General features: G+C 46.5%; 1 protein-coding gene across 19 annotated transcripts in view; it reads left to right on the top strand.

Moving 5' to 3' along the window:
- Positions 1-11,147, top strand: part of NFASC (neurofascin) — a 152,314-nt gene that overhangs the window by 103,396 nt on the left and 37,771 nt on the right. For all 19 annotated transcript variants that reach the window (XM_025205524.1, XM_025205525.1, XM_025205529.1 and 16 more), the window contains 2 exons: positions 3,138-3,260; positions 4,041-4,214. In XM_025205524.1, coding sequence (XP_025061309.1) covers positions 3,138-3,260; positions 4,041-4,214 — 297 coding nt within the window. The remainder of the gene's footprint in view (positions 1-3,137; positions 3,261-4,040; positions 4,215-11,147) is intronic.

Below are 11,147 nucleotides of genomic sequence, written 5' to 3'. Positions count from 1 at the left end.
ATTCCTGCAGGGTGCTGTGCCACCATATGCAGGGGCCAGTTTTGCAAAGCTTTCCTTGCAGGGGTGGAGCCTATTAAAGTCAATGAGGCTACCCCCATGAGCACAGTTTGCAGGACCAGGCCCACCTGGAGATAGTCCCTGGCACCGTCCTACATAACTGCAAAATCCTAAAGGAGTCTCCCGACAAACCAGACGCAGCTCAGTCTGAGCAAGAGAAATCGCAACCCTTCCCTCCGTCCCCGGAAGGCTGCGTGTGATACCCTGGACTGACACCAGACTGGCTGCGTGAGCTTGGACAGGTCGCTGTTGCTCTTCTGGGCTCAGATCCCCATCTTTAAAAAGGGGATAATGATATCTGTGTTCCTCGGTAAAGAGCATTATTATTAGGAATGAATACAACTTTCATAGTCCCACTGGGCTTTTAAGGTGAGAGCGTCCAATTCTTGTTATAAACTCACTGGGGTTCAGACAATGTCAGGACTGAACTCTGGATTTCAATGTTGGTCCTATTTATAGACGGATCAATAGCCTTGCATTGGACCTGCTCCTCGCAGTAACTGGCAATGAATCTCCTTGTAGGGTTTGCTGTGAGAAGCACTCGGAGGGGTGAGAGGCGTTATGGGGGGTTTCAGTGAATCTGAGAATCCTGGTGGGGTCTTCAATAACCATCCTTTCCCCCAAGCTTTTTCCTCTTCCCCCTCACACCCCTCCTCCTAGTACAAACTAGAATCTCGCCCTGGTTTTTACCTTTAAGAAAAAAACAATAGCATGGGACTTTAATTATGCTATCATTGTTTAGGTGTTGCAGTTGACTAGGTTTAATTAAGCTTGTTCTAAAAAGGGGAAAGGAGCCAGTGGGGCCAAATCCTGGAGTCGTCTCTCACGAGAAACTTCCACAATGGTTTAACTTGAATGAGGCACTTCTGAATGCAGACTCGTAACTATATATTATACTTCCTTCCCCGTTTAGCCTCATTTTACACAGATCCTCCCAGCTACCGCTGGTTCTACAGCTCCTTTCATACCGAACCATATCACAGCACACTCCATCGCATATTGCTCGCCAAAGAACTGTTTTAGTTTCTGTTCTACTTTAATGGGTGCAAATGGATGCTTGAGAGATGCAGTAAGCTTCAAGGCCAAAAAACCAAACTACTATATCAGCAAGAGGCTAATCCAAGCTCTGTCCCCTGTTAAAACACTGTGGTTACAAGTAGGGTTGGCAAGCCGGTCAATTAACTGCATATTTTTTGACCGGTCAAAAATTATAGCAATTTTACAAAAACACTACATTTTTTGCAGTTGTTTCCTTACAGAATTATGATTTTTTTTTTTATTGCTTCTTGACTTATTTCTTAATTGAAAATTTTTGCTTTTTCTGTGTATTATTTGGACCTGTTGGCAATTTTTTTTACAATTTTTGACCGATGTTTGACCGCTCAATTGACCGAACTTTATTTAACCAGTCAAATACTCGACCCTGGTTACTGAGGGCAAAATTTGGTTCACAGCATAACGTTCCCAGCTGGCAGAGCAGGAAATTACATAGCTTGTCCACACTTCAGGGCAATGACTGTGTGCTAGTTGTGCTATGCCTGTAAGGTCCTGATCTCTAGGAGGGATTTTTCAAGCATTGTGACAACAGAAACAGAACATGGAGCCACTCAGTGGTACGGGAGGGGCAAACAGTCGTGCTATTTGTGCATATTCAGTTTGATGTATTGGAGATGTCTGACTGTCCTGTCAGCCGGATAAGGTATCAGTTGTTTTGATTTGCCATCGATCACAGTGGTAACCAGGCAGGACCAAATCCTTCCCTTCTGAAAACCAGACTCTATCCTGATCATTGGGAGCCAAATGTAGCATAAAACGAGACAACGCCATCTACTGCAGGCACAATTTGAATAACATTCTTGGTATTTAAAGAGTCAAACCCCTCTTGCTAGTATTTCAAAGAACTATACAGTAAAAGGGACTTGCAAAGCAGTTGTCTATATGCAGTCGCTACCTTAGTGTGTTCAGGTGGGGGCATGCATCCCAGAAATGTTGGACCAAGTCCCCATTGTACAGATGTGAGGTAAACAGCTGATGTATTCCAAAAACTACACTGCGTTTTGCTGCATAAATAGCCAATGCGATCTTCTCAGGCAGCGGGGTGATCTTCCTATACCCCTGCCAAGCTTGGTAATATTCTGCCCTGTGTTAAAGGTGGAAGGAGCTTGATTGTATCCCTAGGTCTGCACAGGCTTTAGATCTCGGTGTATGGGACTTTGTTTCCATAGATTATTGGGAGCAGTAAGGACACCCTGCCTTTTCGGGGACTGAAAGAGGAGAAGTTAAAACTGCAAATCCCAGGGCAGCCTATGGTAGTTTAAAGCCATGCCCGCTGCATGGCTTCATAATGTGGGTCTGTAAGACCGTAAAACAGGCCTCACCCGCTCTGCTGGTGATGATACCAGTGACACAGATAGCATGTCTTCCTGACCAGTGCAGTGTGTTTTCTTTGAAGTGGATCAGGGATATGAGTTTTGGAGAGAGCCCTTGATCTTCTCTGTATGAAAGGAAGCAGTCCTCAGGGATGGAGGCATGCTGGGCTGATGGAAGAGAGCACACGCTGCAGCCCAGGCACCCATGTGGCTGACCATACATACACAGTACTGATCTGTGTCTAGAGCCTCAGTTTATCATCTGCAAACACAAGCCTCAACCACATGGGCTGCAAGCTATCTCCTGTAGCTAATGACGATGGTGATAGGGCTAGTCACTGAAGAGGGCACCGTGGTCATCATTGTCACATTCGTGTTGCAATGCTCTCGCTCTTCTGCCAGCAAGGCACTGTCAGACTGCAGTACAGGTGTCTCAGCGGCTGAATGTGCAGGCATGATTCTTGCTTCAGTATTGAACTCGCATGCAGAACTGCTCCATTTTAAGTGCCCTTCTCATGTGCTAAGGAGACCCCTGGGACTGGCGCATGGTTTCTAATGCAGATTCTTGTTCGATCAGCATCTGAGCTTTGTGTCTTTATGATGTCAGCCAGCCTGCAGCGTGTACAGTATGGTAAGGTATGTTACCTTTGTGTGTTCTTTTTTTTTTTTCCCCTTTTCCTCCTCACCTCCCGGCTCCCATCCTCCTCTAAGTGCCCAGCATCCCACGGTACTTAAGAATCGGACAGCCTAACATGGAAACCATCACTTTGGAATGGGACCACCCTGAGCATCCCAATGGCATCCTCACTGGATACAACCTTAGATACCAAGCCTGTACGTTCCACACCTGTTTCTTCTTAGCTTAATGACTGCTTGATGATTTCAAGGTTGGCTCTTTGGTGTTGAATAACCTGCTTGCCTAAGACAGAGCTTCCCTAACAAGCTGTTTAAAAGAGATACGTGAACATCAAATGGCCCAAGGGTGATTTTTTTAAGGAATTGGGCTTCTGTCACAAGGTAAAACACTTGCCACTTCTAAGGGGGACAGGTCTAGGGGCCTGCAACATCCAAGTAAGCCAAGAAGGTGTTGTGGGAGGTAAGCATGTTTCTGGACGTGGCTATGAAGGGAAAAATAAGGTTTAAGCCAAGATTAAAATGTGGAATTTCAAGTAGAGTCCGAGTACAATAGTTTTTGTGCAGCAGGCTCCGTCACACGCAGCCTGCCTTAACGGGAACCTGCTCCCATAGGATAAGCTGCCCTTGCCTGTCCCCAGGCACTGGGTAGGAGTCACTCCTGTGCATAGGGCCAAGTGTTATTCTAAGAGCTTAAAAGCAGGGCAGGTGTATGATGCCTGAGCCTTGTCTGGACCTCTGCAGGGGTGTGAATTTTACCGATAGTGAATGCGGTTGTTCTGGCTGTATTAGAAACCCTACCCCTCCATAAGCAGCTGGTTGTTGTTGAACCCCTTAGGCAAGTTTCATTCCAGGCAGTCAAGGCATCCTAGCCCCTCAGCTGTTTTCAGCTCCTGTCCCAGGACAAGGGGGTCTGGAATATGTAACACAGGCTCTTTGTGAAGCAAAGCTGAAGCCGACAAAGCCTGCCTTTCTCCCCAGTTAATGGATCCAAAGTGGGCAAGACAGTGGGAGAGAACTTCTCCCCCAATCAAACAAGGTTCACGCTCCAAAGGACAGACCCCATCTCACGCTACAGATTCTTCCTGCGTGCCAGGACCCAGGTGGGAGATGGAGCAGTCCTGATGAAGGAATCGCCAGCCCTGCTGAATGAAGGTAGGTGCAATACCCTGTTGCTGTAACTTTGGGGGTGGGATACATGTTCCCAGTGGAGATAATAGACAAGAAGCACTGAAAGTATAACACAATCTGGTTTTACTAAGGAAGTGAGGTTAACTGACTCGCTGTGATAAAAACGCACCCAAAATGGCCCAAGGTAAGCAAGTTTCTAGCCAACAATTGTTTGAGTAGACCTCTTGCATCTCTTCTCTGCCTCAACTCAGATAGCACTGCCTCTCTCACGGGGTGCTATGCAGATACAATCCATTCGTGATTGAGAAGTCCTTGAACAAAACAAAGATCAGGACCATATAGGTACTTAGTGAGGTTACTGTAGCAACTTCCAGACTATATCAGAATAATGATCCATCTGGTCCAGTATCCTGTTTTCAGCAATGGCCAACACCAGATATACCGAAGGAAAGCGGAAGACACTTCTACAGACAATAGTATAATCAGCTTCCTTTTAAGGGAAGTTTCTTCCTGCCCTCAAGCAGTTAGTGGTTATCTCATGCCCAAACCATGAGGGTTTCTTCTGTGTACTTTTAAAGAGAGAGAACATTTCTGCACGACTCAGAGGGGACTCTAAATCACCCTGCTGGCCTCCGCCTGCCCTTCACAGCGTCACTTTAACAGCTGATACGTTCCATTTGCAGAGGGAACAGGTCTTTTCCATCTTAACTTCCTATGACCCTCTCCAACTGTAGTTTCTTATGGCTTTTACCATAGGGATGTTCAGTGTAGGCTCTGGTAATTTGAGTTCTGTTGAAAACTAAAACCATCTTTGGGCGGCGCTACTGTGTTTGACGATATGCTTGAGAGACCACGGGTGAGAGGGAGCTAGCAAGAACACACTTAACATTAATTGAGGATTTACCTATGTCAGGTTGTGAGACTGGTAGGGAACTCCCTGCAGTCCTGCCAGCTCTAGAATTCATAAGCAGCAGACCGTGCACGTTTACTGCAGTACAGTCCTGTAGGCTGAAGTCTGCACTGAGAAATTTCTGACTGATTTTTAAAAGCAAACATATAACGAACGACAGCTTTGCTAGGACTTCTCAGCAAGGAGGAATGCTTTGACTCAGCTGGTGTCAAGTGATCTTGTTGAGGATATGAGGAGGGAGACATTGAAATGGGAACAGTGCTACTGTCTGATGGTTACAGAAAGGCCAGGATGGAAGTTTTTGGGGGGTGAGGTGTAATTAGCTCATCCCCTAAAGGGACTGGCTGCTGATTGAACCATACTGCTGATCTGCAGAGAATCTGAGCAGAGTTGTCCCCCCTTCCTGGAAGACAGCCACCAGAGGGACCTGTTTAACCCTATTTGCAGAAGCCGGAGGGCTCCTCCGCAATATCTTCCTGCCTCCCTTGCAGCTAGAAAATGCATTTCTGGGCCTATGTCAATATGCAGAATGACCCCCTGTAGTCTCAGGCTGTTAAAGCTCCCATCTCCCTTGCATAAATAGCTCACAGCTGTAGGGCTCGGGGCCGGGTTGTGTCCGCAGAGAAGCTAAATGAGTCGGAGCTCTAAGATCTGTTGCCAACCTGCCCTGCTATCTTCAGGGGCCATTGGCCAGGAAGCCCATTTCACTTTAATTCAACCCACACATCCTTGGTGGTTTTCTCCCCACCTCTAGCAATTTAGCCAATTCTTAGCTGCCACATGTCAGGAAATCTGAGCGTCCTAAAAGGCTGATGCATCCTGCATTGAATACGGGTAGTTGTGCCTTTAAAAGTGCATCCCTGACACTGATAAAGACTGAGTCCTTTGGGAGTGGGGAGGGGTTGAAAGGGAGGGTAGCATAGCACTCTAATCACCCAGTCCTGCACCTTCACGTTGCTAAGCGGAGTTGAATGGGGCGAAGGTCAGGACAGAACAGAAGCCCCTATCCTTTTTGGCAACTTTTTGTTTTGGCATTATTACTGCCCTTTCCCACTATTAAAGCAAAGAGACCTTCTCTGGGGCTGCCCCATTTGAGCCAGCATCCCCCTAAGACCTATGATGAGCAAGCATATCAAATGGACACCCTGTGCTCCTTCTGAGTCCTGGTCCCTGCAACAGCTTGATCCACATTGGCCCCAACAATATTCAGACACGATGGCCAAGCACCAGCCTGCTGCAGCCTGGTGGTTCAACACAACTGGTTGCGCTCTCATAGAGTTCCCGCATCTACCCTACGGAGGGCTATTCTAACCCGAACTGGACGAGGCTCACAGCTGGCCAGGAAACCACTGGGTCTGAGCACATGCGTGCACTGACTTGACATTGGTAGGTCTTCACCCCGTTCACATCACTGCACCAGCTGTTGTAGCTGGCTTCTCCTTGGCTCTGCATTTTATACAACACTGCCCATATATTGCCAGGCAAGCTTAAGTAACTTTTATTGGTGGAAGGAGAGTTATACAACAGCTGCAGCCCCCAGCCCACAAAGTGCCGAGAGCCATTGGAAAGGCGGACTGGGGGATGCGTGGTGCCACTTTCCCGTCACCCCTGTAATCAACAGATGACCCACCAAAGGAAAAAGCCACAACTCACAGATTCATAATAGGATAAAACGCCCATTGTGAGACATTCATCAAACTAAGTGAAAGTTCAGCAGCCCTTAGGGAAGAGAGAACAGGAGAGACAAAGATGGCTCTTTCCATTCGATAGCATTTGCTAAAAGAGCTACAATTCATCTGGGGCTCTGACTTTACTCAGTGGGTTTCTGCTCCTCTCCCCCACCCCTCGGCCTTAATAGTAGTTGATGGGAAAAAAACATCCTGTTGAAGGGAAAATGAAAATGAAATGCTTCCCATGTGTCTTAGGCAGGCTCCAGAATTATTATGCAGACGTAGCCAATTAAAAACTTCAGCATTTGCCCACAGTTCCCATGCAGCAGGGTCTGCGTTCCCGCATACTCGGAAAAGAACTAGCTATAGGCAAATATTGACCTTGTGCATCTGTGTGAAAGGGGCTTTGCTAAGTATATTGCATAGAGAAGCAGGACTAGACTTTAGTGGTTGGATAGTGCTATGTGAACTTGCTAATTAGCTTTGCCCGGGGTGTTCAGACAAATAGTTGCCTGAAGGAGCTGAAGCGGTCAGTATTAAAAATGAGTGTAAACGGCTAGTGCATAGTGCTCATCTGAGATGCACTGCAAGAGATTACTACCTGAGATACTACTATGAATGGCAGCCTGAAAAGAACTGGGGGTGTCCAGTACTGGTATGCCTTTCCTTCTTTCCCTGCACATCGGGAAGAAAGGACAGTGGCATTCATTGATCTTAGGCTCCGAGATGTCAAAGGATGCCCTGTTGATGGAAAAGGCTTTATCCATCAGTTTAAGAAAACAGAGTGAAAACAGCCACATCTTGCTTGTTTTGTTCATGAATGCAGGCCCGCTGAAGCCCCATGAATCAGGCAAGCAGGGCATGGGCATAAAACATGAGAGACAGGGTGCATCTAACACAACACTAGGTTGGCAAGAAATCTGTTACTTGTAGGTATAAGATCCCAGTAAGCAGAACGTTAACTTAGCAGCTCTGAATGACCGCGATTCATTTTCTGTGTACCCACCGCAAGTAACACTGGGGACCCCGGAGCCCAACAGAAGACGGTTCAGAAAACCAAAGCCAAGGTTTAATCTCGTCTTCAGGACAGATCCCTGACTCCATCATAAACAGAAATAGATGCATGCAGATGTTTCTTCTAGCCCGGTTAGACTATGCTCAACCCAGAGGGTAAAATAAGAGACAAGTCAAACTCGCCCTCAGCCTAGCATGCATTGCAGGTGAATTGACATCAGTGTTATGCCAAGACTGAATCAGGAATGTCAAAGTGTGTCCTTGAATGAGATGGAAGCCAACTTTTAAGCGCTTTGCACACTTGAGCCCACTAGCATCTCTTTGCTGCTGGGTTGGCGTGTCTGACTGGGAACGCAGATTAATCTCTGACTCCTTCTCTCTTTGGCCGATGTAAATAGCTAGCTATGGTTACTCCCAAAAGGGTAACTGCTGACTTGCTGCTAATGTGTTTTCTCTCTCTCAGAACTGTCGCGACTGTGTGACTGATCCTTGTCTCTTGTTCACGTGCTGTGTGTTTTATATGTTCCTTTGTTTTCTCTTCCCCTTCTTCTACGCTCTCCTCGTATTCCCCTCCCTGTACTTGGCGCTGCATTCTCTGAAGCCACTCCAACCCCAGGTACCGTACCAGCTGGAGGAGGTAACAGGCATGGGGCAATGCACAGTCCAGGGCTGTCTCTCGGGTGTGCTGGCACTTACGCATGCAGTGTGTTAACCCCTTCAATGGGAAAATTAAGCAGCAGGGTGCTAGGATCTCACACGTCTAATCCCAGCTGAGCACAAGACAGCTGTGCCTTTCTGGGCCTCACTCCTCCCATCATAACCTTAAGCCACACACAAAAGCATGGGGCAGCAAGTATCACTTAGTAGTATACGGACACATGCCCATGTATTAAGGGGTACATTTCCTTACTGTGGAGCACTTTCCATTAGGAACAGCATTACACCTTGAAGCCACCTGTGGAACTTGAGTAGCTGTTACTCCCTTCTGGAAATACAGGGCTGCGTTGCTTAAGTGTTAGCTTCAGGTGAACAAATTCTGCGTGCAAGGCTTCGATGTACACACAACACGCTATGTTACTCCTAGAGCCATCAGGTATACAGTATCAGGTATCCTTTCATTCCCGGGTGCCCATTGAAGGGGTTAAATGCAATGTTTGTGCAGCAGTTGTGCATGTCTGCATGTTAAGCTAATCGCTGGCTTTGCCCTATGTTGCGTATGTCCGTAACAACATTGAGGTACAGAGAAACTAGGTCCTTCTGAAAGGGGATCTGCCTGCTGTTAAAGAAACTCAAGTCCCTAATTACCCAGCAAGTGTCAGAGCATATCTTCTTACACCTTTTCTTCTATGAGGAAGGGGCTTTTCCCTTCTTTTAAAACTAAAGCTGAACTCCAGGCACTGCTGTTACAGAGAAATGGCCTATTCAGGGCAGAGCATTTTGACTAGATATTGCGATGGCTGTTGCAGACCAGCAGTCAGGTTTGCGGGATTGAGATTAGCAGTGCCCTGCCATTGAAGAGCTATTTGTCTGGGACAACAGCAGCCATTTTAGCAAGCAATCGGTAAGGGGTTATGCTTTACCTTGCAGGAGCAAGCACAGGGGACTGGGTAGGGACATCTGCTTTTCCATGTAAAGAAATTGAGTTTCACTGGACGTTTTGCCGATGTGACGACTGCAAGCACAGGACCCATTTTCAGTCACAAAATGGTGCCTTCCAGGTTTTGCTTTTTTACAGATGCTCCTCGTTTCTTCTTTTATTGCAGCAGCATTTGATTGAAGCAGCATTATTTTGCTGTTTTTTCCCCCTTCCCCTCATGTACAGTCCTTCCTTTTCCTTCACTGCTTTTCTACTTCCTAAATTACAGGGTAACAGATTGGTCTGCTTTGAGGCTCAAAGAGCTGTGAAGTTGCAGGCATGTTTTTAGTTTATGTGGCTTTTCTCGGTATAGGAAAACTGAAAACTCACTTCACCCTAACTAAATCCACAGGAATCTAAAACTTCTCTCTGGGTCAGGATCAGTTTCTACAATGATTTTCTATGTCTGGTGGTTCACGTTGAACCTTAAAATCACATCATGTTTCTCACCATCATTCCTATAGGAGATATGTCCCAAACTGCTCAAGTTAGATGCATCGCTTGCCATTATGAGTTATCAGGGAACAAAGGGATGGCATTAGTTTTTGTTTTCTACCAACACGACCAACAAGTGGTCACTACAATTACGCTTGAATTGAAGGAAATGACACATTAGTAACTGGATCATGTGACCTTAAGGCTTGATACCTTGTGGACCACATTCCCAGCTTTCTGATGGTGAACAGAATTTGGTTCTTCCAACAACTATGTGAGACATTGGTTTTAAGAGTCACGCTTGTCCTTTAGTCTAGTGTAACTGGTAGCAAGACATAGGGCTGACAGAAGAAATCCTTACCCTTGTGCTAATTTAGTTAATGCCTTGTGCCACAGTGCATGAAAAAAATCACTGCATCATAGCAAGGAGTAGATTGCTTGGAGTCACCTGATCTAAACTGCACTTGGCCAGGAAGGCTGTTTATCTTCCTAACAAGCCCAGGTTTCTGGTATAATTGTTTGATCTTGCCCTAAAGATTTGTCTCTGCTCGGTGACCTAGATTTTGCTTGCCCCATAGGTACACCATTTAAGACGCATTTCACTTTGGCAAACTGTTCGCCTCAGGCTATTTTCATTCCACCACGGTCCTGTTTCTTGGGGAGGGGGAAACAAACCCACAGTCAAAATTGCCTGTTGCACAAGTAGGAGAAACTGGCCCAGCTAGATGAAAAAAGCAAAATGCAAACACTTCACTGATAGTACTGTAGCTTCTCCCTCTGCCTGAAGAAGGCTGTTTGTACCCAAAACCTTGCAAAGAACAATGTTTCTAACTATTTAGTTCATCTAATAAAAGGTATCACGTCTACCCAAAGAGCCCTGCCAGCCTAACACTTAATTGAGTCAGTTCCTAAACCCCAAAGTTAGAAGGCTTTTGAATTCCCCCTGTTGATGCAGTGTATGCTACTCCTAAACCATCTCAGCCAAATGCCCAACCACCCCTTCCTGGTTCAGCTTAAATCAGTGTCCCCCAGAAATAGGCTGTGAGTTCATTTCCTCTTTCTGCTGCCCCTAAGGTCTCTGGGATTTGCAGTCCAGAGTCACAGCTGCAGGACTCCGTAGGGTTGCTCATCACTTCCTCTTCCTGCCTCCAGGGGCCTCTGGGATTTGTAGTCCAGGATCACAGCCAGCAGGACTCGAAAGGGTTGTTCCCTTCTGTTCAATACATGCTTGCTTCAGGGAAAGGACTGTTCCTGTTCAAGCTTTTATGAATTCAATGCCACTACCTCTTTCC

Source organism: Alligator sinensis, unplaced genomic scaffold (assembly GCF_000455745.1).
Source record: "Alligator sinensis unplaced genomic scaffold, ASM45574v1 scaffold1322_1, whole genome shotgun sequence".
NCBI classification, from domain to species: Eukaryota; Metazoa; Chordata; order Crocodylia; family Alligatoridae; genus Alligator; species Alligator sinensis.
The sequence above is the reverse complement of the archived record's forward strand: the minus strand, read 5'-3'. Positions and strand labels throughout refer to the sequence as shown.